This window comes from Didymosphaeria variabile (assembly GCF_027946475.1).
Source record: "Didymosphaeria variabile strain IMI 356815 chromosome Unknown scaffold_2, whole genome shotgun sequence".
Classification (NCBI taxonomy): Eukaryota; Fungi; Ascomycota; class Dothideomycetes; order Pleosporales; family Didymosphaeriaceae; genus Didymosphaeria; species Didymosphaeria variabile.
The window spans coordinates 3,337,621-3,364,489 of record NW_026611621.1 but is presented as its reverse complement, the minus strand read 5'-3'; the positions used below and the strand labels follow the sequence as shown (position 1 = coordinate 3,364,489).

Genomic DNA, 26,869 nt, shown 5'->3' with positions numbered 1-26,869 from the left:
CAATGTCTCGCCTCGGTGCGGGTATCTTTCTGCTACTGATTACAATGTCCTGTCTTCGCGCTATAGGTAGCCTATCGTTGAGCGTTCAGATTAAAAGGAAGAATGTAAGTCGTTGTGGAAGCCGGAAGCCGGGTTGCATTCTACAACGTGCATGTACTGCGGATGCTGTGTCACCTCGAACCAGAACCCAGGCGTCACTATGCAAATTCATATGGCCATCATCTCCAGCAGTTTAAACATGTCTTACTGGAAATCCTGCACATAGATACAAAAATCTACAAGCACATCCATACATAATGGCAGTACGGGTACGGGTGCGCGCGTTGATATCGCGTAATTTCTCTTTCTGAAATCCGACTTCGTGGTTTTTTGAGATGAGATTGAGACAGGAATCGCTCCATACCTTTGTTGGAAAAAGACCACAGTCAAGCTGTTCAGCCTCTCCTTCAATCCAGCATATGAGAAAACCACCCCAAGAACACAAACATTTGAGCACGGTAATCCATCCTTACCACAACCTAAAAACCTGTCAATCTGACCTATCAATCCAAAAACCAACCTGGAACCTCGGGTCCCCAAACGGCCAAACTCTCATCTCCAGCCGCTCCCCAACCCACCGGAGTCTCTTCATTCACCAGATCCCCGTCCGCATAGTGCTCGATCATATTCCCAGTGGTATCCCACCAGTAATCGAATATTTGACTCCCTAGAATATGCCGCCCGACGCCCCACACGCTCTTATACCCTTTCTTCGCGAGCCACTCGTGGCCCAGATTTTGCGCGTCGAAGTCGTGCACCTCAAAAGAACAGTGATGCACGTGTGCCGTAGGATTCGACGACATGAAGAAAGTGTGGTGGTCTGTGAAGTTGGGGCCGATGTCGATGTGAAGGAAAGTAGCGACATCTTTCTTTTCCCCTTCTTCGTCCTGAACATAAAGAAAGTCTGTGGGGGCGAAGTTGAAGGAACGCGTGTAGAATGCGAGCTGGGCGGGGAATTGCGTGACGCAGAGGCCGTAGTGACCTAGTTTGTGCACTGCGGCCGGGCCGGGCTTGAAGCGCTGAAAGGCGGCGACCCGGGGCTTTTGCACTTCGTAATTAGTTTGGAGGACTTCGGGCATAGGACCGGAAGATTTAGGTATTTGCCCGTAGATGAGGTTGATTGGGAAACCCTCGGGATCGTAGACGGTGACCATGTATCCACCTCCTGGAGCGTCCGTCAAGCCCTGGATTGCGGATGCTCCTGGTATTCCCGCTGCCCTGCATACGTGTCGTCAACATGCGTGTTCTTCTTCTTTCGGGTTCCAGTGGGTGTACGCACTTTTCTAGCTCTGCATAGCTCTCGACCTCAAACGCACCGCCTAGGAACTTCTTCTCACCTTGTTGCGCATAGTATAAGTATTGATCCGTACCGTATCCCTTGAACCATCTTTTCCCTTCTGCTTTCTGCGCCACGCTCATGCCAAAGTCGCGCAAGAATGTTGTTATCTCGGCGAGATCAGGGTGCTGATATCGCATGTGCGAAACTTTAGTTATCTTGACTTGAGCATCGCGGTCTATATGTTGCGATGCTTGCCATTCTCGGAGGAGTTTGCGGTCGGCGGGAACGGCGGCATCCTGGGGAATAGTTGCGCCGCGGGCAGGTGAGGTTTCGCGACTCGGGTGCTGCAGCGTATATCAGTCAGGATGCCCAATCTTTGGCTCCAAGCGTTGTCGTAAGATTTCTTAATACTCGAATTTCATGTGGGGCTTGCCGTACGTTGGGTGTCATTTTCTCTTGCAGATCTTCAAAAGCCATTACCACGTCATGAATTGTTGTTCCCTACCGTGGTTGAAAACGTTTAACCACCTGGATTTAAGAGTTCCCATGTTGGTGGCGATGATATTCATGTACCGACCATGTGGGGAGGAGCAGCCAGATGCCGACGGACTTGCTGATGTGGGGTGCCGCGCTAAGTGTTCAGAAGAGCGGGACCTTGAAGGCTGACCTCTAGATCCGGTGATTACATAGTGTACTGAGATGCTGGGATACGGGAGAGTACGATATACTCATCATAATTCTACCTGGTCGAACTGCTTTTGGCGCTCTTCTCCGACCAACTTGTTCAGCCAAGTGGCAAGCCTAAGCGCCGCCTTGCTAATCTGCAACTCTACGATAGGTACTCCGCCTGCGGCATACCCATCTGCAGCCAGGTCGCTGGTGGCGTTTAATCGTCTATACACATAGTCGCACGTCCACTTGTTGCTTTCTCGTGCCCAACGCATCGCACAGTCTACAGCCTTGGATGGATCACTACATGCTAGCCACATATATGGAGCTTCCCAAAAAGAGATCTTTCCGGATGCGAGATACGAGGTATTCGAAGAAAGGGGCAATGGTCTCGTTCGAGAAGGGTTGGGTGGCCTTAGCTGCTGTATAGGGAATGTAGTGGTCCCATACCTGAGCTGACTGTTAGCTATAGTCAATAAATATGGAGTGGAACCTTACGGCGTGGAGCTCAGTCGACACGTTGCCAAACTTCACCCTGACGAAGTTGCCTCCTGCAGCGCGGCCGGATGCATGCAGTGGCTGCGCAATGTCGCCCAGGAAATGCGATACCCACTTGAGCGCGTACGAGCACGTCAAGTTTGCGCCGTTGTCAAGGCTGCCAGCCTTTACATCCGAAATGCAGCCCTTGAGTATGCTCGTCTGGTTATCGATAGCAGAGACTACGCAACCCCCCTTTTGCACAGTCTCTGTTATAGTAAAGATCGCAATGATGTGGCGGGTAGTCGTGGGAATCGATCCAGTGCCACTGGTAGGAGAAGCGACCCTCGTCTGTGTGCGCGTAGCCGTCAGCCCATGCTGCGGCGCGGCCTATTGATCCATTATATTGTGGTTCGAGAATGTTCGCAAGGACAGAGACGGTGTATGGCTCGAGGAACTGTTCGGCCATGAAGCCGATCTGGTTATGTACTGTGCAATGTTAGCAGTGGTGCCCACGACGAGGAAAGGCGCATACCATCTATATTCCAGGCTGATGCTGAAGCCAAGAACAGCCCTATCAAAGTCAAGATTTGCATTTCGAAGATATGAAGTAGGCTTGGAACTGCGCGAGGAGGGCGTGAGCCAGCGCTTAGCATTAACATGGAACCTGCAACGTGCGTACGCAGAAGGTGAGTGCTTGAGTCTACAGCGCGACGATCCCCATGCGCTCAAGCAATAGACTAAAGCCTCCTATTGTAGCGGTTCTCTGTAGTTGGACGTTGTTGTTGCAGCTGGGATGGATGACGCACAGGGGCCCAAGCTCCCGATTGCTGCAGGGACAGGACGAGCTAACTGTTAGGGGACGACCTTCAACGTTCCTTCCCACTTTTACCCATGCAAACACCACATTGAAACATCTCGAGAAAACAGCAGTACATGCTCTCATTTCAGATCATGGAATGCCGAATACTTCTTTGGCCGGAGTTTTCACGGCAAGATGGTCTTTTTGGAACAAGGCTCGCCACCCTGAAGCAGCTGACTGACAAACGGAAAGAGCAGCCAACAATGAACGACCGGCCGCGATTGCAACCAATCTGGGCCATATCAGAAGTAATTTTAGCCCACGTGGAGAAGAGCGTATTCCTTCCATAAGGGAGATTATGAAGCAAGACACTGACCGTTCAGCTTGCGCCTTCGGTATCTGCCACGCCATAGAGAATAGACTTAATCTCCCGCCACCTTATCAATTTGCCCTTAATCTCTCAAGTCCTCTCACCTCACTATCCACTGTTGACAGCAGCTATCCTTTCTCACCCCAACAACGACCCAGAAAGCGATTCCTCGAGATGATCCGGTACGCCTTCAACACCACCGGCGCCCGTATGCGCTCACCTCGTCTACCCGCCCGAATCTTGACCACCAGTTCGGTATTATGCAGCAAGGCACGCATCAGCCAGATCCTTCAGCAGGCACAGTCGGTTGCACCCAACATCTACAAGACCATGAAAGAGAAGGACCGCGATGACAAGGCCGCTCGCCGAAACCAGCTCATTTGGCTCGTCAAGCACTCACTCGGGAACGTTGAGGCAGCTGCTAAGGTCTCACCTCATGATCTGCCGTGGTCGACTAGATGTGTGGAGAAGGTTGGCGATGTTAAGGTGGAGGGCGGTCGACTGGATGTGACTGTGTGGCCGCACTTGTGGTAAGTATCAAAACTTCGAATCGAGGATTCAAGTGCTAATGAAATGGCAGGTGAGACAGCAATTCGGAAGGTCGTACGCGATTCGTTTAGGGAATATCCTTGAGCAGATCTTCGGGCTTTTGCTCCTCACTGCAAAGGAGTCATGGGCCCGGATTGACAGGGTATCGAAGAAAGTGGTGGTGCCACATCTTCGGACTCGCCTGAAATAAACATCTTTCTTCATGTCAAAGTCGATTGTCCGGCGATACGAGGCCGGGCCAAAGAGGGTATCTACAGGGTTTCATGATCAAATCTTCACAATACAATGGTCCTTTGGTGATATTCTCAAATGTGATGCTACTAGCTTATAAGTGCTCATCGTTCCCACTGTATCTTCTGTCGCAATGGAATCCCTTCCCAGGGTAACTCGATCAATCTCGCAGACCCAGAGAACTCCTGCAGCTTACTCCCCAGTGATTACTCGCTTGCCCCATCCTTCTGCATCTGCCTCATCGTCTGACGTAGTCCAATATGAAGCCGCTGGTGCCGGTGCCTGTGCCGCTTGCTGAATCGGGACTGCCTGCACAAACGCAGCCGGTGGATGCCAATCATACCCTGCCTGTCCATACGGCCTCACCAAAAGGCCACCCGTGCTACAATCGCGAATGGACTCAAGTCCATTTTCGGTGTACGTGTGCTTTTCCGAATGTTCTCACGTTGTTCCTATGACAGGTCAGCCACCTTCTTCCGGTGCACGTTCGAATGGCATTACCCATGCTCATCTTGCCAGCCAAGCTGCATCGTGCAGTGCTGATTCGGCTCTTGATGCCAGAACTTGTATATATACACGTAGGGAACGAGCTTTCCGGCAGGTGGATATGTGTTATGGCCAGACGCGAATGCAGCGACGATGGAGCCTAATGGAAGCCAGAGTATGCCGTTGGAGGCGCTTTGTCTTTGCTTTGGGAATCGAAACACGCCGGGGTCGAAGTAAACATTACGTAGAAGCTTACGATCCGGTGTTGAATCCTCGATATGCGTTGGTGATGCCCACCAGTCACCAGTTGAATGGTAGAAGACGAACTGCCGAGACATGATTGGTGCTACATGCGGTTTATGAAGGTGTACTTTGATGAGGATCTAGCGTAGAGGAGGTGTATATAGTTGAAGTCTGTCTCTGAGGAGAGAAGGGACGTTCGAAAAGCGATTGCGCATATGAATTTTGCGTGCCTGTTTGCGGGGCAACCCCGCGGTGAAGGTGAATGTGAGCACCATTCCTTAAAAATCGCGAAAGCATTGATATTGCAGATAGTTGGAGAGGAACACATAATCCTTTTATATATCACGATTGTTTGCTACCTCTGGTGGGAACGTGATGTGTGCTGTGCCAATGCTATACACCATATGACGTTTTCACATGTTGCTTGTTCAGGTATCCAATTTTCGAGAACAAAGGTGTTTGATAGTTCATAGGAACCAAGGTTACTGAGTAAATGCTGGGTTACGGTATGGATGTGATCATACAAGCGTCATATAGAAGTCAATACATTGGGCTTCCATGTTAAGCCCAAGGCCTAGCAATCTGCACACCAAAACGACAATGCTTCCCCACTGCGAGTTCACTCCAGCTGAACTTTGAAAAGTTTGACAACGTTGTCCCTGCTCCGGTGTATTCAACCAAACCTTCGAAGGCTTCAACCCACCCACTTGCTTTCTTGTCTCAAACACCGCATTGTTAATTCTGAACGCCATAGGCGTCGGTCATGCCCAATCGCGTTATCGATGTCTTACAAAAGTTCTTCCCCCACCTTTTCATGGCCCTGGGTACCCTTTTCGTAAATCATCAGTCAACATATGTAATGATCGCTAGCTGTCGGCCTGTTCATTTTAGTAAGTCTTTTCTAACGTCTACTAGGCGCAGAAATATAAACTCATCAGAATCTAGCCAATAGCCAGCCTCCTATAGTACATAGATCGGCTGAAGATTGCAGATGACGAAAAGGGTAACCGAGCCGTGGAAGGTGGGGAAGGAGCTTTTGGAAAGCATAGATACTCACGATGCCAAAGTCCCATTGTAGTACGCTCAGTGAGCGCAGCAGCGCGAGAACGGCTCGCATCTCGGGCACCTCATCTTAATTTACTTGCCACTTGGCGTTTTTAATGCAGCACGAACATACCATAATCACGGCCTTGCCTTCGGGACGAGCAGTAAGCTGAGAGTTGCGTATATGTGACATAGGAGGCTATAATAATGCGATGGCCCTCTTAGCTGAATGTTCGGAGCTCGACCACTCAGAGGCGTGGGAGTATTTCATCCCATTAAGCTTTACTAGTCCCGATGTGTTTAGCACTAGACATCTGCCCGCTCTGAAAAGCTCGGCACCTACCGGAAATAGTTAATTAAAGTTACATTGTGTACATCAATTCGGCTTATCATTTTCGTGCGATTAAAGGCTTATCGTCGGTACAAGAATATATGTGCGTCTCAAACGCCGACGCCAGGACTTAGGCACTGATACCCATTGACATATGTTCGCCATTTGCAGAAATCGCGGAACGCGATCTACGAGCACTGCCAGAATGACACGAACCGCAGCAATTGCTGGTCTACTTGCATTAAGTCTTCCCGCGCAAGCGTCATCAGGCCTTCCCTTCATCATCAACACGTGGGGAGGACCCTTCACCGCAGCCACCGACGCCGCCTATCTCTCGTTGCAAAATCCTGCCACTTCAGCTCTCGACGCTGTACAGGTCGGTTGTTCCACATGCGAGCGAAATCAATGTGATGGGTCCGTTGGCTTTGGTGGATCGCCCGACGAAAATTGCGAGACAACCCTGGACGCCATGATTATGGACGGCACAACAATGAAATCTGGTGCGGTAGCAGGTTTGCGACGGATTAAAGACGCCATCGCGGTCGCACGCTACGTACTGGAATACACGACGCACACTCTTCTCGCAGGCGATCTGGCCACGCAATTCGCTGTCTCAAATGGCTTTCCCTTGAGCAATCTTACGACGGCCGAGCAGGCAGCGAGATGCACAGCGTGGAGGGAAGACAACTGCCAACCGAACTATAGGATTAACGTGACTCCGGATCCGAAGTCATCGTGTGGGCCTTACACGGGTACCGCACTTAATTCGACATCGCCAGCTTACAAAAGAGCGATCACACCCGACGCAAGTCAAACATCCCACGATACCATCTCCATGATCGCAATCCACGCCTCTGGTATCATGGCAGCCGGAACTTCAACGAACGGTGCAACCTGGAAAGTCCCTGGACGCGTCGGTGACGGCCCAATAACAGGCTCTGGATCCTACGTTGACGGAGACATTGGCGGCTGTGGCGCTACGGGTGACGGCGACATCATGATGCGGTTCCTCCCGTGCTACCAGGCTGTGGAGAACCTGCGGCAGGGTATGAGCCCGAAGCTAGCGGCCGAGGATGCGGTTAAACGCATTCTAAGGAAGTATCCTGAGGGTTCGTATGGGATTGTGGTGGTCGATAAGTATGGCGAGCATGGAGGGGCAGGATCGGGTTGGACTTTCACATATGCTTTTAGGGGGGGGAGTATGAATGCTACAGAGGTGGTGTCGGTGCCGCCGTTGAACGAGACAAGATTGGTAATGCAAGCGTAGCTTTAGATATCCGAGAAAGGGGTAATGGACCTTAGGCAGCTTTGAGCTATCTTACAAAACAAGTACCGATTGTCCGAGGATGGTACGGGTTGGTACACATCTGTGCACATCTGAAGTTCGAAAACACAATTGCAATACATTGATTCTCTTCTCCAGCAGGTCCATAGCCTTTGACTCTAGGAGACAGTGTAATGTTAAGGTACCATGGAGTTGTTGTCCGTGAAGCAGATTTGATTCGCAGGATTTGCGACCGTGGGGTTGTCTATAACTACAAGCCACTTCTACGCACCTAGCTTATCTTCTTTCTATGGAACGCCTACGTTCCCAATGTGGAAGACTTTCCCCTTTAGGAGACAGAAAAATGTAGACTAAGCAGAAATAGAATCAATATCATAGATGTGTGTTTTTAGTGCCGTGGGTATCAACCATATGTATCATTCGAATCCCAACTCAACACCATACACCCTTCACACAAACATACTACGCCGGCCCACTCCCTCCAGCACCCGAGCTCTCACCACCAACATCCCTCCCCTGCTTCAGCCTCTGACTATGCTGCGCCTCCGCCAAGCTTTGCTTCTTCACATACTCCATGACGATATCCTCCTCAGTTCTCTGTTTCTCGAGGTTAAGTTTATGCTCTCTGTCCTGGCGCTCGCTCTCCTCGATCGCTTTGCGTAATGCTTCTTCCTCCTCCTTTCTAGTCGCTTCTTCCTGCGTGTCGACAGCCTCGCGCGCGCCCACTATGCTAGAAAAGTACTCATCGTGGTTCTCCTCCTTCGAATGGAGATGGTGCAGTTTCTCAGACTCAGCGAGAATGCGTTGATACTCTTCATCGTCTTCAGTATCGGAGGAATCCCACTCCGAGTCTGAGCCGTGCTCGCGGCGTGCACGTGACGTTTCCAACATAGAAGAGCGCAGCGTGTCTTCGAGAATGCGTTGTTCTTCCTCGGACACGCCACTCTTTTGTGCTTCCTCCATGCTGGCTGTCATCGCGCGTTGCAGCGCTTGTTCTTCCGTTTCACCGCTCTCTGGCTCACGCTGGAGTTCGACCATTGAGGCGCGGATCGCGCGCGCGATGAGCTCGTCTTCCTCGGAGTTGCCGCGCGAGGTCTCGGCAACGGAAGCTTTGATTGCTGTCTCGAGTTCGTGGCGCTCGGCTGCTTCGTCGTTGTTAACCAGTTGGACTTGATGGGGAGCTGGTACATTGTTGTGCGGGTGTGCAGGTTCAGGGTAAGTACGAGCATGGTGAAGCAGATGTATGGGGTCGTGGATCCCTCTATGACTCCTCGTGATAGCCGTACTCGCCGCAGTCTCCGAACGAATAAGGGGTTCTGGGAGGTCCAGAGAGCCTCTGCCGTCCGTCATGTACAGACGGGGATCGTCAGCACCAGGAGCGGTCTCTTGCCTCCTAGACTTCGCCCAACGGCCTTTCTCCTTCTTCTCCCTTCTCTCCGACATGTAGCTGTGTAAGGCTTGAAATTGTTCCTCGCCTGGGTTCTTCTTCTTCTTGACGTTGGTCTTGATGCATCTCCATCTATTGACAATATCTTGCTTCTCGGCCGTCGACAACACTGATGCCTCATCGTAGCCCTGCGAGATGCGCGCTGCAATGACGTAATTTTGCACTCCCGAGCCCTGGTTTTTGAGCATTTCCTGGTAGAGGCCTTTCATCGCGTACGCCGGAACGGAGAAGGCGCCGCCCATGACGCGGAAGGGGACGCTGAAGATGCCGCGGCCGACGCCTTTGACAAAACCCAAGCCACCTTCTTTCTTAGCGCCTTTATAAGGGTCAAGGGCGAGTCCGGCTATGCCATCGTAGAGACCGAACCCGAATTGCTAGAATCGTTGTTAGATACTCAAACATTAATGGGGAGACGTGTGTCACCTTCGCAGCAACCTTCAGGCCGCTCTGCAAGTTGGTGACCTTATCGACCTGTCTCACGTCACCGCCATACAACTTCGGCACATTGTGGAACCCCTGCGCAACGTTCATTGAGAAGTCTAAAGGCGACTTGAAGCCAGCGCCAACAATTCTACCAACGCCTTTGCCCGTGCCAACGATGGAGTCTTTGTCCATGCCGCCGAGCCTGTCTCCGAGGCTGGTCTTATCAGAGAAGACAGAGCCTGACCTATCGCGTAGCTCCGACGCTGACACCGACGCCGCACGGCCTTGACTTGATCTACGGCTGCGGCTGGATCCTGGTTGGAGACGGGTGCGATCTCGCGATGGCGACCGAGAATGTGATACTTCAGAAGATTGAGCCATTGCTTGAGCCATGAAACCAGACCGTTCGGTGTCTGTGCGGGGACTGGTAGGATTAGATGCACTCGGGGCCTGAGATAAGCTACCACTGCGACCGTCGGGCGTGCTAGGTTCTTGTATTGGAGTGATTGAAGTACTGCTGCCCGCGGTCCCTGATCCCACGTTCGTGGTAGTCCGTGATGCCTGCCCGCGGCCAGCTTGCGAACCGGATTCGGTTGTGCTGTCATTTTCAGTTTGCTTCGCTTTGCCTTTGCCTTTGCGTGAGGAGTCGGGATGGATGTTGAGAAGTTTCAAAGTCTCAATAGGGAAATCCGCTACGCCCATCATCATTTGTCCGGCAGTACCGACGAGGGCAGAGGCAGCGCCAGTGATCGGATCCCAAGGCCCTTCATCCGGCATGTATTCGCGCGGGCGGAACCTATCATGGTAAGCAAATATTTGATGATGTGTAGTTTCAGACTTGCAGTTTGAGATCAGAAAAGCTGAGTTCGCCCTCCTGGGTCAAGACAGTTGCAGCTTTGGCGCTTAAGCGCACCTGAGTGCGCTTGACTCTCCAAACAGCTGGGTGATCCGGAGCGACCGCACACCTTAGATCATCGTACTTGAGCATTTGGTGGAATGACTGAGCTCCGACTTGGGCTCCTTGTTCCTTTGCGATCTTGGCCGAGAGCTCCGCGGCTTTGGCAAGGGACTCGGGTTTCAAAGCCTCTCTTATAGCATCGGCCAGCTTCTCCGCCGTGAGGTCTTTGTATGGAATGGGCTCGGGCCCAGCGCCAGCTTTGGCTACCATGGAGCCCCAGAAAGGTTGGTCACCAAAGAACGGTACCACAACCGTAGGTCGACCTGCTGCTATACCTGCAGCAGTGGTACCAGCACCACCGTGATGAACGACAGCTGCGACGTGCTGAAACAACCAGTCATGTGGAACATTACCAAGCATGAAGACACCTTCGGGTACGTTGAGATCGTCACCTCCCAGGCCACCCCAACCTTTCGAGACTAAGGCTCGTTTTCCAGTTGCCTTGACTGCGTCAAAGATGAGCGTCGTCATAGCGTTGGGATCGTCAACAACAATTGAACCAAAGCCGATGTAAACCGGTGGTTCGCCTGCTGCTAGAAATTCTGCAAGATCTGGAGCTGGAGTATAGTTGTGTGCCAAGGAGAGGAAGAAGAAACCTGCGATCGATATATGGTTCCCCCAGTCCTTGGGTTTCGGGATCAATGCAGGAGACCTGACATTTGCATTAGCATATGTTAGTGGAAGATATAGACAGATGAGCGTTACCAGCAGTAGGTGTGTGGGATTTTCATCCTTTCCATCATAGCAGGACTCCAGAGTAGACTGATGGGATCTAAGCTAAGGACATCTTTGCGGAACTTGTTGATCAAATCTCCTAAGCCTTGCCATGTCAGCATATCAACAAGGATATACGACATGAAGTTGGTGATGGTTGCGTCTGCGTTGGAGGTTTGGATATTGGCAAGCGGATGCGGAAACGATTGCGTTGGGGACCATGGCATACTATCATTGTCAGCTGTTGCAATAAGATGAAAGTGAGAATCTCACGTGAACATCATGTGTAGGGGTATACCCAATTTCTCTGCACAGTGCAAGTGGCCAAAGCTGGGCGGATTCGCGATGATGGCGTCGGCCACAAAAGGCTTTTTGAGCTCGTCCGGTAGCTGATCCTCGACGCCCATCCATTCTTCGATGGTTTGCTTGAGTGGATCCACACCCAGCCCGTCGCCAGTCTCGATGCACGATCGCCATGTGCCGCGCAGTATTTCGGCGATACCTCTTCGGCGCTTGCCCACCTCGCCGCTGCGCAGCGTATCGAAACCTGGCATCAGCCCCGGGTTCTTGACCATGAAGGCCATGAGCTCGGCAGGGTCGCCGCCAATGCTGAAGAATTCCAGCCCATTCTCAGTCACAAAGTCTTTGAAGGTTGCGTGTGTCGCCAATCGCACGCGATGGCCATACGTATCCTTGAGCACTTTTCCGAGCGCAACAAAAGGCTGCACGTCTCCCCTTGAGCCCACGACTTGTATGACGATGTTGAAAGGAGGAGGGGGCTTCTGGCCGGGGGCACCCCCGAGCGACTCTGGGATATAGGGAGGAGGTGGTGCGGGTTCGTGCTGAACGCGGGTGAGCTGCCGTTGGAGTTGTGGTACGATGAGCTGCGACAAGCCGCGGCTCTTCTGGTCGATGCGAATATTGACTCGACCGTCATCCGCTACTGTAGCGTTCGCGCCGAGCTGGCCGCCTTCGTCTTGCAGCGTGCCTGGAAACTCGCTGTATGCTGGTGGAGGATGGTCGGCAGGGGCAGAGTGGTCGTCGTGGTCGAGATTGTTCAAACCGTGTTGGCTTTGTGCAGCAGTCCTAGCAGCGAATCAGTACTAGGAGGACAAGAAGCGTAAGTATACGTACGCTGGGCGAGAGAGACTCTGCCCTTCTCCTGGACGGTACGAGCCGGCGTAAGTCGAGCCCTCAGGCTTCGTCCGCGGCCTCTCCGGCACTTCCTCATTGCCAGTAGCACCATGTTGCTGCGCTGAGCTCCCGGGTGCGTCGCCTGGCAGCTCCGGGGTGTTCTCATTGTACGGCGGTGGTTGTTGTGGGGGCGGGGAATTGTCGCGCTGCGCTTCCCCGCTGTTGGGCGGTCGCTCGTCATGCGTCATTGTGCGCAACGTTAACAACAAAGTCGTAGGGGTATCATGGAGAAATCTCAAGAAAGGACGTTAGGAGTTTCGTGAAAAGAAGCAATAGGATAGGTAGGAAGGCCAGGCCAGCAGACCAGTTACGTAGGGCAGCTCTCGCAAGCGTAACCTTCAAGTGCGGGCCCTGTCCCTGTTGAAGCGCGGTCGTTCCAGCTTCTTATTGGCCAGTGCCGCCATCAGTGGCTTGGTCAAACAGCTCATCGTCTGCTCGATTACGATCTTGCGCATGTCGCGCCCTCGGCTGTTGGATTCTAGACATCGCCATATCAGATGCAAGATGCAGTTTTCTCCGGAGTCCGGAGGACGATGCTGGCTGTTGCAGGTGTTGCAAGGCGGAATTTGCCGCCTCTCGTGTTTCTCTCAACAACTACACCCGTAGCACCAAAGCTTTTCAAGACCCACGGGTCACGCCTTGTCTGTGTAGCACGAAACTTCAGCGACATGCCCGCGCAATGTCCAGCACGTCGCTGCTATGTAAGCTCGCGATTCGTAGTTCCGCGCCGAACGGCTGCTCCTGCCCGGTCACGCTCCTTGCAGTAACCTCAATTTCGCATTCTCACGCTCCTTGCAGTAACCTCAATCGCAGCCAGCACCGTCTCAGGCCACGCTTTGAGATGTTTGGCAGTCGAAGCCCACACGTAGCTCAAAGCCACGTACCTGGTACCCCCATGGCTTCTCTTACACTAGCAAGTTCCCCACTTGGTGCAAATCAGCCTTGTCATCGCCTTCTCGCCTGGCTTGTCGATGCATGGTATACCGCTTCGAGCACGATAAGCAACCATTTCTTAGGCCTGGCACTTCGAAGCGCTCAAGCATCCGAGACCACGCGTAAGAATACAGTAAATGATGTGTCGCCGGGAAGGTGGCCGTAGTGACCCGTAGCGTGGAAGTACCCCGCAAACAGTAGAGCGGATCCTCCGGGGTCCACGTCGGGTTCCTGCACAACACCTGATCTCAGTCACTGCTTGCACGTCCGAGCCCAAAGCCTCGCTCGACGAGACGCCGTGTATCGATAACACGCCCGCATTCACCTTCACCTTCACCTTCTCCCGTGGTTGGCACCCTCGAGTCCTGCTCATAAGGCAAACGACCACCCAGCCTGCCGCAGATAGTCCTCCCCCGATTACATTACAATATGCACCCACGACAACCTCGCGACTATAGGCGACCGGACGGATAAAGCCTGCCATGTCGAAGACACCATATAGCGGAGAATCATGGATATGGTGGATTGTCGTTCTTGCCATGATAGGCGCGAGGCTGTAAGTGACTTCCTCAATAAGTCAACGACCGAGACTGCAACTGACTGATCTTTCGCAGAATATCCAGAAGACTACTCTTGCGCTCTATCAACCATCTCCAGATTGACGATTGGGTTATGGGCTTGTTCGTCACGACGTGCTACACGACTTTCATTGTGATTTCTAACAAGTATCTCAAAGCCGGCTCGAACCTCGAGCCGCCTGGCTTCGACTGGAGCGCACTAAGCGTGTATGATATCTCTCGACGCGTTTACGGTAGCAGACTCATGATCGTCGTGGAGCAGATGCTAGTCCTTGTCATCTGGGCCTGCAAGGGGTGCCTCCTCGTCATGTACCACCGCTTGACACGCACAGCGCTGCATCAAGAGCACATCGCAATTAAGCTTCTAGCGGCCTACGTAGTTCTTGGCTTCGTTGTTATGGAGGTTCTCTACTTCGTCGCCTGGTGTCGTCCGTTTACCGAATATTACGCGACGCCGACTGCTTCCAAGCAATGCGATACCTTAGTCGACCATCGCATCACCAAGACCGTGTTCAACATATCCTCGGATCTCATCATGTTATGCATCGCACTCCAGATGCTTGTCCGGTCTTCTTTCCCACTCAAGCGAAAACTTGTCCTTTGCTTCATCTTCTCGCTGGGCTTATTCACCATAGCGGCAGCGGTGTTGAGCGCTTACTACGGAATTCACGACCCGTACATACACACTTGGTTGTCCTGGTACCTTCGAGAACTCTCTATGGCCATCATAGTCGCCAACATACCTTTCACATGGACCATCCTTCGCGAGCTTTTCGAGATAGACGATTTTAACGGTTCAAGCCCTCAGCCGTGGTCGTATTACCCAGCCTCGCGGACTACGACGCATAGCAATAACGCACGGATGTCTCAGGCGACTGGGCCGTCCATGCCGACTGCTCATACTCGCCGGGATCGATTGGCGGTTACCAGCATTGGCAGTCAGGACACGCAGTGTCCGACACTGATCGAATCCCATTTTGTGAGCAAGGGATCGGGAGATTCGCCTACCAAGGGCTTAAAGCTGGAGGTTTCCGGGAGGGATGATTTTGCCCAAGTGGGATCTTATGACTTTGCGTCGGCGCCGTTACCACAAACTCGCGATAAGGACGAGATCTCTCCCGTGACGCCTTGAAACAGCCAAGTATGCAAGCTTTCAGAAGCGGAAAGTTGTGCTGTATCACGACGATGATCCCGAGCGGCAGAAATTAGTCCCCAGCGTCGTTACTTAAGCCAATGTGTGGTTGGTCGACCGCAGCTTAGCACGGGCCTACCTATCTGCCTGATGCAAGCTAATGTTGGGATTGACTCGGCCCTGCGTTCTCTAGCCTGCTCTGCGACAGGTGTGCAACCATCTTCAAAGGGGGCGGGGGCTCCCACAGCGCTTCAGGGGCAAGGGGCACTACCCATGCCTCTGCGACCTTCGCATTCCGGCAGAGGCAGGATGCTTCGTGTGTTCCAGGATTAGGGAGTCAGTCAAATAACGGAGCTGTAATGAAGGATTGCCCTACTTCTATATCTTTCACTCTGAACGCACATTCCCAATCAGACCACGAACGAGACAGCAGATTGCTGGTGGGAACTTTGATCTTTTCTATTTGCCAAAGTTTTCTTAAGAATCGGTGGATTTACTTTTGAACTGTGGCGGGTGTTCGGTACACTTCTCGGTAATTAATGTCCTGAGTCGTGGCTCACTAATACCAAGGTCAGCCGAAGTCGATAGTTTGTTTTGTCATCGCCCAGCGGATGGTGTGAGTCGCAGGGCCTTGTATGTCTTGCTGTGGCTCTCCGAATGCTTACACAATCACGAACAATGCATGGCGTTTGGCAGCCGACGCGACTCTTGTACATATTTTCTCCGAGCAGCATACCTTCGGGTCTCAGAAACCATACATGACACTCAGTCACCGTCGGGGATCTCACCCACCAACGAAACTCCTCAAGACTAGTGTCAAAGCTCTAACATCTGGCCGCAGCTCTAGACATGTTCCAAGACCTTGCAAATGCTATAGATGCCGTCTGTAATCTTGGAATGTATTATCCTTGGATCGACCCGCTATGTATCATTCAAGACTCTTCAGAAGATTGGCTTCAAGAGGTCACAACTATGGGCGATGTGTGTGTTTCTACTACACATCTTCTGTTTCAATATTGACACCTGTATTCGACACGGTTATACGACCACGACCACGAGTTGGGGCCGGTGGACTCATACAAGCGTGATAAACGCATTAGCCTCGACGCTGAATGCTTTAAAGAACTCATAAGCGGTGTACCGTAAAGGGTGAAAGACTAGCATGGGCTCCTTGCATGCGCAAAATGGACTGGTGCCGTAGGTAGTAGGTACCGCTGATTGTGCAGACTTCGCCTTCGTCTTCCATTGATGGCTCTCTCCGTGCCCATTACGTAGTTCCGCCAGCACGAATTTCCTACATCGTCCCTTCTTTGTTGCTGTTTGAGTTTAGACTCCGAGTGCACGGACACCCGATGGAAACCCGGGCCGGTGTCCTCGGGCGCCGCGAACAATTCTCTTACTGGCACCGCCCCCCGAAGGCCCACCAACAACCGTCTGGCTTCACCAAGGTTTCCATCGGTCGACTTCCGCTTCCAAGAAGCTTGTTCTGCGCCACAGCGCCAGTCAATGGTGGACTCGCTGATCTATAGGCATGTCAGATGAAAGACGTGACGAGTTCATGTCCAGCCTCGTCGCTTGCTCTCTTGGGCAAACAACATGCCTTGGCGCTCGGTGCGCGCGCAACGCGTGCGAAACTTGGCCTCCGTATCAATCAGCGATCAAAACTTTCCTTGAAACGGTTATAAGCTTGTAGTCAGAACGTTACCATCATCCACTTCGTGTTGGTGCTTCTTCTTTGGCTTGCAGCTACTTTGCATCACTTCGACTCATTCTCGCAAACTGTTTCCGCATCTGTTCCCAAATCTGTACAAGCTGAGCGTCTCTTGAGACCCCACGACCAGCTTCCTCCCTTTGTTCTTGCGTCCAGTGTGACGCGTTGCTTCGCAATGTCTGCGGGCCTCAGGGTACACGAAGAGGTGGAGGAGCAGGAGCAGGAGTGGGTTGAACAGGGTTGCAATGAATCAAGATCGAGTTCCAATGTCGATGTCCGCTCACCACAAGAGGAAGAACAGCAACATGAGAATGCTGTTGTCTCGCTAGCGCGCAAGTTCACTGCACAGTCCCATCAGTCTCACCACGAATCACCATTCCAAGCGAGCAAAGGCTCCAATCTCGATCCAAACTCTCCCACATTCAATGCCCGATCCTGGGCGAAGGCTTTCTACAACGTTAGATATAGCTCAGATGTACCAGCGCGCGTAGCTGGCGTAGCCTTCAAGAACCTAAATGTCTCGGGCATTGGCTCGCCTACCGACTTTCAGTCCAGTGTTGCCAATGCTGTTCTCAAGCTACCTGCGATCTTTGGGAGAGGTGCGCAGAAGATCGATATTCTTCGTGACCTGGATGGACTAGTACTTCCTGGAGAACAATGCTGCGTACTGGGACCACCCGGCAGCGGCTGCTCTACGCTACTCAAGACAATATCTGGGGAGACCCATGGCTTCAAGGTCAGCCCTGATTCGGTGATCAACTACCAAGGCATCGCACCAGCAGAGATGCACAAACAGTTTCGTGGGGAAGCCATATACACAGCGGAGGTTGACAGGCACTACCCTCAATTAACGGTGGGAGACACATTGTACTTTGCCGCGTAAGTGACCTCTACCCCATAAGTAAATTGCTGACATGGAGCGTATTGCAGTCTCGCCCGCACGCCTCGCACGATTCCAGGCGGTGTCTCTCGCGAACAATATGCGGAGCATCTTCGAGACGTCATCATGGCCATGTTTGGCATCAGCCACACGATGAACACCCGCGTCGGAAACGACTTTGTACGTGGAGTGAGCGGAGGGGAGCGGAAGCGGGTTACCATTGCCGAAGCCGCTCTGAGTTACGCGCCCCTTCAATGTTGGTAAGTCGTCCACGATGCGGCATCTACGAAAGCTACGGGTGCGTTCATTTGGTCTAACAGAGGTGTAGGGATAATTCCACTCGTGGTCTGGACTCTGCGAACGCCGTTGAATTTTGCAAAACGCTTCGCACCCAATGCGACGTCTTCGCATCTTCCACCTTCGTGGCGATCTACCAAGCACCACAAGCCGCTTACGATGTGAGCCAGTCTAAATCTGTTATGGTGTATCATCGCTGATATATTCCATCTAGCTATTCAACAAGGTCACCGTTCTGTATGAGGGCCGACAGATCTATTTCGGACCCGCACAAAGCGCTAAAGGCTACTTTGAGCAACTTGGCTTTGTGTGCCCCGATGCACAGACTGTCCCCGACTTTCTCACGTCTATGACCTCTCCATCCGAGCGGATCGTCAAATCCGGATTCGAGGATCGCGTTCCAAGGACCTCCGATGAATTCGCAAGATGCTGGCAACAAAGTGATGAACGGAAGCTTCTCTGGGCACAGATCGATGAGTACAGTCGTGAGCACCCTCTGGACGGTGTCGGTCACAGCAATTTCGCCGCGGCGAGGAAGTTGGAGAAGTCCAAAGCTCAGCGCGAGCGCTCGCCATATACGCTGTCATATTTTGGCCAAATTAAGCTCTGCATGTGGCGAGACGTGCAACGCCTGAAGGCTGACCCAGCGGTGCCAATCTCAATGCTTGTCATCAATCTTGTCGAGGCTTTGATAATCGCGAGCATCTTTTTCAACCTGGCAGGCGACACTTCTTCTTTCTTCTCCCGAGGCGCTGTCCTTTTCATGATGGTCAGTACCTTGCTAAACGTTGCTGCCTGGGCCGCTAGCCCTTGAGTCCCGGTAACTGACACTTGCAGGTGCTCCTGAATGCTTTTGGCAGCATGCTAGAGATATTCTCTCTGTATGCAAAGCGAGAGATCGTGGAGAAGGTGCGACAGACTTCGTGGCCCGTGAACTATCATGAGCTGACCAGATGTCTAGCACAATCGTTACGCTTTATATCACCCGAGTGCCGAAGCCATGGCTAGTATGATCGTGGAGTTACCCTACAAGATCACGAATGCAACACTCGTCAACACAACTTTGTACTTCATGGCAAATCTCCGCCGCGATGCAGGAGCTTTCTTCTTCTTTTTTCTTATCGCCTTCTCGATGTTGCTTTCGATGTCAATGTTCTTCAGGTAGGGTGTCCGCCCAAACAATTGCCGCCTCACTGACCACGTTAGGTTTTTTGCTTCCATCACCAAGACTATTGCTCAAGCGCTAGCCCCGTCGTCTATCATTTTGATGGGACTCGTGTTGTACACCGGATTCGCTATCCCCGTAGCCGATATGAGAGGGTGAGTCATTGTCGCAGTACTGGAGCTCGAGAGCTAACCAAGTATAGCTGGGCCAGTTGGATCCGCTATCTCAACCCCATATCCTACGGCTTCGAAAGCGTGATTGTGAATGAGTTCAATGGCCGTCAATTTCCGTGCGCGCAGTTCATTCCATCCGGACCCTCGTACGAGGGTATTACTCCCAGTCAGCGAGCCTGCGCCGTCAAAGGTGCCGTTGCCGGCGCCAACTATGTCAACGGGACGGCATTCGCGAGCACTACGTATGACTATCAGTACGCCCACCGGTGGCGCAACTTTGGGATCATCGTTGTGTTCATTATCGGTCTCGCCGCACTGCACCTTATCACGTCCGAGCTAGTTGCTTCTGCTCGCTCTAAGGGAGAAGTCCTCGTTTTTCGGCGCAAGAATCTTCAAGCCCTGGCAAAGCGTCATAGACTTGATGAAGAAACCGGGAGAGATACTGCCGTACAAACCGATAAATATAGCAGTGACAGCGACGCTGCCTCAAAGGTGGAGAAGCAGCGGAGTATCTTCCATTGGGAAGATGTCTGCTATGAGGTGCAAATCAAGGGCGAAACTAGGAAGATTCTGCAGAACGTCGACGGCTGGGTAAAGCCAGGTACTCTGACAGCCTTGAGTAAGCAGCCGACACCACACTATTAATCTTGGCTTATTAGGTACAGTGGGTGTGAGTGGAGCCGGAAAAACTACATTACTGGATGTCCTCGCGAGCCGCACGACTATGGGTGTCATCTCCGGATCAATGTTCGTCGACGGTCGGGAACGAGATGGGTCATTCCAGAGACAGACGGGATACGTCATGCAGGTACGTCAACAAGCGCAGTGAATATACCACAGAGACTGACCCACCAATAGCAAGACATACACCTTCATAGCAGCACTGTACGCGAGGCACTCGAGTTCAGCGCCCTGCTACGCCAGCCAGCAGACTACTCCCGACAAGAGAAACTGGCATATGTCGACGAGGTAGGCTTCCATCTAGCTTGATGTAAGCAAGTGCTTGCGCTGACCTGCACCAGGTCATTCGTCTCTTAGACATGGAGGACTACGCCGATGCTGTTGTCGGTGTGCCAGGTGAAGGTCTTAACGTTGAACAGCGAAAGAGACTTACCATTGGAGTTGAGATCGCTGCCAGACCAAAGCTTCTACTCTTCCTTGATGAGCCGACCTCTGGTCTGGACAGTCAGACTTCGTGGTCGATCTGCGACCTGATGGAGAAGTTGACGAAGAATGGACAGGCGTTAGTGTTGCTCTTACTAACAGACCAAGCGCGAGCTGACCAATGTAGGATTCTCTGTACTATCCATCAGCCCAGCGCGATGTTGTTTCAACGCTTCGATCGCCTCCTTCTACTGGCCAGGGGCGGCCGTACGGTCTACTTCGGAGACATTGGGCGCGAGTCGCACACTCTCATCGACTATTTCCAACGCAATGGTGGAGCGAAGTACGACCTGAGTATGAATCCTGCCGAGTACATGCTAGACGCTATAGGTGCGACCCCAGGTTCGACTCACACAGACATCGATTGGCCTACGGTATGGAAGTCTTCCGCCGAGTATGCGGAGATCCACACAGAACTTGCAAGGCTTAGGGAGCTCCGGAAGGAGCCATCCGCAGTCATGGATACAGATGATTCCAGCTACCAAGAGTTTGCCGCGCCGTTTACCACACAGTTCCTCGTTGTTGCCAATCGGTGTGCTCAGCAATACTGGCGAACTCCTTCGTACATCTACTCTAAAGCTCTGCTCTCCATCGGCTGCGTAAGTTGACGGTCACACTGTAATCATGAATCTGGTGCTAACAGACTATTACTAGTCCCTGTTCATCGGCTTCTCGTTCTTCAAGATGGAGAACACAATCCAAGGACTCCAGAACCAGGTAAGCACTTCAAAGACTACGAAGATGTTTTTGTATTAAGTGTGAACTTGAACAGATGTTTGGAATCTTTGTGTTTCTCTTCGTCGTCATCCAGCTTCTGTATCAGATCATGCCCAACTTCGTTGTGCAGCGAACCTTGTATGAGGCGCGTGAACGTCAATCGAAGACCTACATGTGGCAAGTCTTTCTCTTCTCCAACATCTTCGTTGAGATGTTTTGGAATCTTGTAAGCCACTTTTGCATCATCGTTCTTGCTGTCATGCCTGCTAATTCAATCTAGATCATGGGTATCTTCTGCTTCCTAGTATGGTTCTATCCTGTAGGCCTGTACCGCAACGCGGAGCCTACAGATGCTGTGAACATCCGAAGCTTCGGAATCCTCCTCATCATCGTTGCGACATTCCTTTTTGCTAGCTCGTTTGCTCACATGCTGATTGCTGGCGCACCCAGCGAAGAAGTTGCGGGAGGTATCGCAACGTTGATGAGCATCATGCTCTACGCCTTCTGTGGCATCCTGTCTGGACCGGACAAGCTCCCTCGCTTTTGGATCTTTATGTACCGCGCAAACCCTTTCACCTATCTGGTGAGCTCTCTCATGAGCACAGCGCTAGGACAGGCGGACGTGTATTGCTCGCCGAACGAGTTCCAGAATTTTTCGCCGCCGCCAAACCAATCCTGCGGTCAGTACATGCAGGACTACATCAATATGGCTGGTGGATATCTTCAGGATCCAAGCGCGACCGATACCTGTGGCTTCTGTCAGCTATCAAGCACTGATCAGTTCTTGCAGCAGATCAATGCTACCTGGGACAATCGGTGGAGAGACTTTGGGCTGTTGTGGGTGTATGTCGTCTTCAATGTTGCGGCAGCTACGGCCTTGTATTGGCTATGCAGAGTGCCTAAGAACAAGAAGAAGACGAAGGCTGCATAGCAGACTCACATACAACGTCCGGGGTCCGGAGTTTGAGACTAGTAGAACAGGTCCCGCAAGGGTTTCCGTCTCTGCAGCTTGTAAGATTGGCGCATTGTTTATTTACTGTACTTTTAATACCGCAGCGCTGTTATTCAGAAATAATTGATACACTAGACTTCTCAAATAAGCATCAAAAGTCGTATATTGTGGCAAACCACAATGTGCTTTATTAACTGCTCGATAGTAGCCAGCTTGTCTTCGTTCCTCGCCTGCGATCATCGTACGACCGCTGGTAGGCGTGTGATAGATGATTGCCAGCAAATTATCCAGCCCGCAACATTAATTCTGCTTTGTTTTGTATTCAATGTAACGATAGGATTTGAGCCGGTAGAACGATCGCAAGTCGTACCTGATTTTCATGGGCTCTTGACTCGGAAGGCTTCCATCGGTGCGTGGTCAATGATCTCCTTGTGAATGGGGTTTCCGAAATCCTCTGAATCGAGTTAATTTCACAAATGCACAGGATTCTCTCCACTGGATTGTTATCGCTTACGAAAGGAATCTGCGACCTCCCACGGTGCTGGAATTGCTTTCGGGGCGAGTAGATGTGACCCATCGACTATCTAACTAATCAGACTCCTTGGTTAGTAAAGCTCTAGGGATACCTACTACTAAGAAGCTCATCTTACCGCTATATAGCTAATTAGCTTATCGGGAAAGTATACATATCTCACTCAATACTGTGGGAGGTAGCACGTTTCTTTTCAAAAAGCACCGATACTCGAGGTAGACTGAACAGACCACGCGCATACGACACTGACATTTCGCACGAAATGCGCGATCATATCGTCTTTGGGCTCCACCAGTAATCCAGTGAACGGCATGTTGACCTCTGCAATTCGATTGCAGAGTGGAGTGAGGTCCTTTTGGGACTGTGGACGACGGATATACATCATAGGCCACAGACGATAGGACACGAGCCATCGTTAGCGAAGTGTTCACACACAGGTTCAAGATCCGTGCACCGTGGTAACTCTTGGTGATCAACTAGCCTACACAGTCGTAGTAGGAAATCCGTGCTTTTCCTCGAGTTCTACTCGGGTTTTTGACTCTTTTGATAAACACATTATGTACATTATAGGCGGTTAATCCGATACCACCTGTCTTTGAATTGGTGCTGTGAACGGACATCGCCTACGCAAATAATCACTGATAAACCTTTTCAGAATGCCCACCAAAAGATAGCGAGACCAGGAGCTTCGATCTATATAATTTCCGACAAGATATGCGGAGAGATTGGCGGGAGAAGCACCATGCGTCTATATGTCTGGAACAAAAAAATCCCACGCCCAATGTGCAAGCTGCTTGTATATGTGCTCCAGCGAAGCACCAACACAAGAAAAGCAAGCGAGCAATACGAGGCCAAAGCTCCACCAGCAATCAAGCGAAAATTGACTCAACGATAAGCATATGGTGGCGTTATATCACTTCCGTCACTCTCTAGCTAACATACTACCACCACCTACACCTTCACAATTTTCACCGTCGCCTTCCCACTCGACAAGTCCACACTCCATCCGCCCCTAGCCGTACTCGCCCCATCAACCTTATAGCCTACAGTCGAACTTGCTGGCTTCTTCAGCCAAACAATCGCCGCCTTAGCCTGCAGGTCCGCCGTTTGCGCCGCACTTGCAAGCGTCAGTGTAACCGTGCTGCCGGTCTTATCAAAGTCCACTTTGGAGATGATACCAGCGCTAATCTCAGCCTTAAGCCCTAGGTCTGCGACGAACACGCGGCGTTTGACGGCATCCCTGGGCGCCACCGAGATTGTAGAAGCCCCGGACGTGGAAAGGAGGTTCCCGCCGAACGCAACGTCTCCATACTTCGTTCCAGTAAGAACGTATACACACTGTCCCAAACTTAGTCCCAAGAATCCTGGTCCATAATCTCCACTATATGGATCCCACTTGAGCAGCTCTGGGAAACTATGGAACGCCGCGCTCGCAAACCCATCCTGGTGGATGTTCGTTAGGGGCGCCATATTACCTCCAAAGCCCACTCTTAGCGCATACAGATCTGCAGGATGCTGTTCATAGTAGTTGAGCACGGGGAGCGAGTTCAGACCAGACCCGTAGTGGTGGAGTTGACGCTCTGTTTGTGCGATTTTCGCGGCGTAGTTGAAGTCCCAGTACCGGCGCGCGTTGCCATTCCAGCCCCAGTGAGCGACGGTAGGCATGTAGCCAAAGATAGAGTTTATAGCTTTGGTAGGGGTAGTAGCGAGCTTGAAGTAGCTAGGGAGCGTTAGTAAGGGCAGTATGGGCGATATGGGGCAGGTTACTTGGTCCAATAGTACACGCCTTCTTGCCCCGTAGAATCCCAGGCCATTTCACTGCCGAAGGGGACGGCTTCGGTTTCCCATAGGTTAGCGCGGTAGCGCATTGTCGTTTCTAGGGCGGTCACTTGGGTGGTCAGACCTTCGCGCTTCAGGTCTTCCAGAAGTTCGCCGAGCACCCATTCGCCCATCAGCCCAACAAGGCCATAGTCGCAATTTGCGGACTGGTTCGAAAGGCAGTATTGCGTGGTGTTATAAGCTCGGTTCAGATACCATGACCAATCTTGCCGAAGCTTTTGTTCGGGGTAATTCCTTGCAACACGATACATGGACCAGTACGCAGCCACGGGGTGAACGTAGTTGTACGCTCTTCGCGTCGTGTAAGCGCGTGTCTTATCCCAGGACGTCCAGGTAGTCCAATCCAAAGCTGAGTCGTACGTGTAGGAAACTGCGCCAGGCTGGTAGTAGAAAGCACTGGCAACGACACCCAAGCTTGCGTTCTGCTGAAGCGTGCCCACAACGGTGTCTTGGATAAAGTCATCAAACAGCGAGACCTCCTTGGCGTTGGGCTGTATGAACTCTTTCATCGCCGTTGCGACATAGGCACCAGTTCCACCCTCGTCGCTAATGCCGGCAATCCAAACGCGGCTATCTTGTTCTACGATAGCACCAACTTCGTGATCATATGTCATGATGGACGGTGCCCTGTTGAACGGATCTGTTTTGTTGAAGTACGCTTTGGTCGTGAAGAAGTTACCCATATCTGCGAGTGTCGAAGCTGCGGTCTTCGTGATGTGGTAATGTACTGTCTGTTTCTTCTCATCCGCGTATGTAACAGTGACGCGCGACCTTCCCCATGCTGAGCTTTTGGGTGTAAGCGAGTACTGTGCACCGGCTGATGTGTTTAAGGGTCCCGTGATGGTGAAGTCAGCTGCATCGATACTCTTGACCGCGGACGAGTAGTTGAGGTACAGCCTTGCGGTGAGGTCTGCAGGTACGACATAGCCGGGTAGACCAACTGCGAGGGGCGTGCCGCTCTTTACCACGGCATCTTCAATGGTTTGGATGGAGTCAGCCAGGACGAACTTGACTCCTACAGAGTAAACTTCTCCAGCAGCGAGCGTCTTTGATGTAGCACTGTTCCAGGGTGTAGTACTCTTCCACTCATTCTGTGCATATGCCAGGCTGTGGACTTGCCACTCATAGTTGCCTTCATAGGTCTGTCCCTGGTAGCCGAAAGCGCCCGACGATTCTGATAGGAAGCGCCACGCCTCGAAATTGCTTGAACCCAGCGGAGCAAGGACAAGCGCATTTCCAGTTCCCGACAACGGTGTTACTCGGATGAATCCTGCATCAAGGCCAATGTAAGGGTCGGCGAAAGAGCACTTCGCTTGCGTATCGGTTGCGAGGCGGTTGGTGAAGATGTTGTTGATAGCGACTGGCAGACCCAAGCTTCCGAGCTCGATGGAGGTTGTACCGGTGTTCGTAAAGTTGAACCTCAAGGCAAGACCACTGCCGGAGGTAAGCCATTCTCGGGTGACCTTAAATGGACGGGCCGTTCCAAGCGTGGGTGCTAGGTCTGCACCAGCGATCACTCCAGCTCCCAGGCTTGTCAACTGTGTGACCGCTTTCCTAGAGCTGGCTGTATCGACACTAGTCCAGGATGCGCTACTTGAGGTCCGATATCGAAAAGTAACATCTCCAAGGTGGTGGGCACCATTTTGAGCTAGCTGCGATATCAGATCTGTTGGCAAGAAGTTGAAGCCTGTGCGGCTTGAATTGAGGGATGCAAGCGTCCCGGAAGATTTGACGATCGTGCCCTTGAAATCAGTAGACTGTAAGTTAGTATAGCCACCTGAGAGCCCGAGATTATCCTGCCCAGCTGCGAAAGCCGCGAGGCTTCCCGCTAGGAACACTCTCAAAGTCGAGAGTAACATCCTGGGAATGCGTGCTGCACAAAAACAGAGCAGGCGTTGAGCGATACTGCGCCGCCGTGAACCATTCTAGAAGGCATTGACACTGATATACACCATCACACAGATAGCGCAACATCTCTACCTGCCGTTTCCATCAACTGCCCTTATTTGAGGGGTAGATCTATTCCATGACGTGCAAAGTAACCCTGGGATGCACCGACGATCCGGAGCAGTCTCGGACGGAGAAACTACTGTGTCGGCCACCAATGTGATATATAGCCTGATACAGGCTCGGCGGAAAGTTTCCGCGTCGCGACTACATTGCTGGAACTAGGATGTGTTGGAAGTTGACGGCATGCGAACAAGTATTGTTTCTTCATTGGCGATCAGACCATTGATTAAACAGATGCGAAGCCG

General features: G+C 52.0%; 8 protein-coding genes across 8 annotated transcripts; 4 read left to right on the top strand and 4 right to left on the bottom strand.

The window, feature by feature from the left end:
• Positions 1 to 542: 542 nt before the first annotated feature.
• Positions 543 to 2,933, bottom strand: N0V89_002807 (uncharacterized protein; the record flags this gene model as incomplete). Its single annotated transcript, XM_056211613.1, has 6 exons — positions 543 to 1,257; positions 1,319 to 1,662; positions 2,062 to 2,212; positions 2,295 to 2,437; positions 2,486 to 2,733; positions 2,810 to 2,933. 6 exons carry the CDS (start codon positions 2,931 to 2,933, stop codon positions 543 to 545), a joined length of 1,725 nt encoding a protein of 574 aa, XP_056075086.1.
• A 596-nt stretch (positions 2,934 to 3,529) lies between these two features.
• On the top strand, positions 3,530 to 4,170 carry N0V89_002806 (uncharacterized protein; the record flags this gene model as incomplete). The annotated part of the gene is made up of 2 exons (XM_056211612.1): positions 3,530 to 3,574; positions 3,799 to 4,170. 2 exons carry the CDS (start codon positions 3,530 to 3,532, stop codon positions 4,168 to 4,170), a joined length of 417 nt encoding a protein of 138 aa, XP_056075085.1.
• A 2,555-nt stretch (positions 4,171 to 6,725) lies between these two features.
• On the top strand, positions 6,726 to 7,787 carry N0V89_002805 (uncharacterized protein; the record flags this gene model as incomplete). Its single annotated transcript, XM_056211611.1, has 1 exon — positions 6,726 to 7,787. One exon carries the CDS (start codon positions 6,726 to 6,728, stop codon positions 7,785 to 7,787), a length of 1,062 nt encoding a protein of 353 aa, XP_056075084.1.
• A 480-nt stretch (positions 7,788 to 8,267) lies between these two features.
• Positions 8,268 to 11,490, bottom strand: N0V89_002804 (uncharacterized protein; the record flags this gene model as incomplete). The annotated part of the gene is made up of 6 exons (XM_056211610.1): positions 8,268 to 9,626; positions 9,676 to 9,889; positions 9,946 to 10,099; positions 10,191 to 10,471; positions 10,641 to 11,285; positions 11,486 to 11,490. 6 exons carry the CDS (start codon positions 11,488 to 11,490, stop codon positions 8,268 to 8,270), a joined length of 2,658 nt encoding a protein of 885 aa, XP_056075083.1.
• Positions 11,491 to 11,616: 126 nt separating this feature from the next.
• Positions 11,617 to 12,729, bottom strand: N0V89_002803 (uncharacterized protein; the record flags this gene model as incomplete). The annotated part of the gene is made up of 2 exons (XM_056211609.1): positions 11,617 to 12,433; positions 12,482 to 12,729. 2 exons carry the CDS (start codon positions 12,727 to 12,729, stop codon positions 11,617 to 11,619), a joined length of 1,065 nt encoding a protein of 354 aa, XP_056075082.1.
• Positions 12,730 to 13,956: 1,227 nt separating this feature from the next.
• Positions 13,957 to 15,184, top strand: N0V89_002802 (uncharacterized protein; the record flags this gene model as incomplete). Its single annotated transcript, XM_056211608.1, has 2 exons — positions 13,957 to 14,030; positions 14,089 to 15,184. The coding sequence occupies 2 exons, from the start codon at positions 13,957 to 13,959 to the stop codon at positions 15,182 to 15,184; spliced, it is 1,170 nt and encodes a 389-aa protein (XP_056075081.1).
• A 1,886-nt stretch (positions 15,185 to 17,070) lies between these two features.
• On the top strand, positions 17,071 to 22,222 carry CDR1_2 (Multidrug resistance protein; the record flags this gene model as incomplete). Its single annotated transcript, XM_056211607.1, has 15 exons — positions 17,071 to 17,774; positions 17,826 to 18,035; positions 18,104 to 18,233; positions 18,287 to 18,841; positions 18,910 to 18,981; positions 19,034 to 19,233; positions 19,279 to 19,392; positions 19,440 to 20,029; positions 20,076 to 20,218; positions 20,269 to 20,379; positions 20,433 to 20,653; positions 20,702 to 21,173; positions 21,229 to 21,291; positions 21,347 to 21,517; positions 21,572 to 22,222. 15 exons carry the CDS (start codon positions 17,071 to 17,073, stop codon positions 22,220 to 22,222), a joined length of 4,407 nt encoding a protein of 1,468 aa, XP_056075080.1.
• Positions 22,223 to 23,726: 1,504 nt separating this feature from the next.
• On the bottom strand, positions 23,727 to 26,473 carry N0V89_002800 (uncharacterized protein; the record flags this gene model as incomplete). The annotated part of the gene is made up of 2 exons (XM_056211606.1): positions 23,727 to 24,495; positions 24,543 to 26,473. 2 exons carry the CDS (start codon positions 26,471 to 26,473, stop codon positions 23,727 to 23,729), a joined length of 2,700 nt encoding a protein of 899 aa, XP_056075079.1.
• Between the last annotated feature and the right edge of the window lie 396 nt (positions 26,474 to 26,869).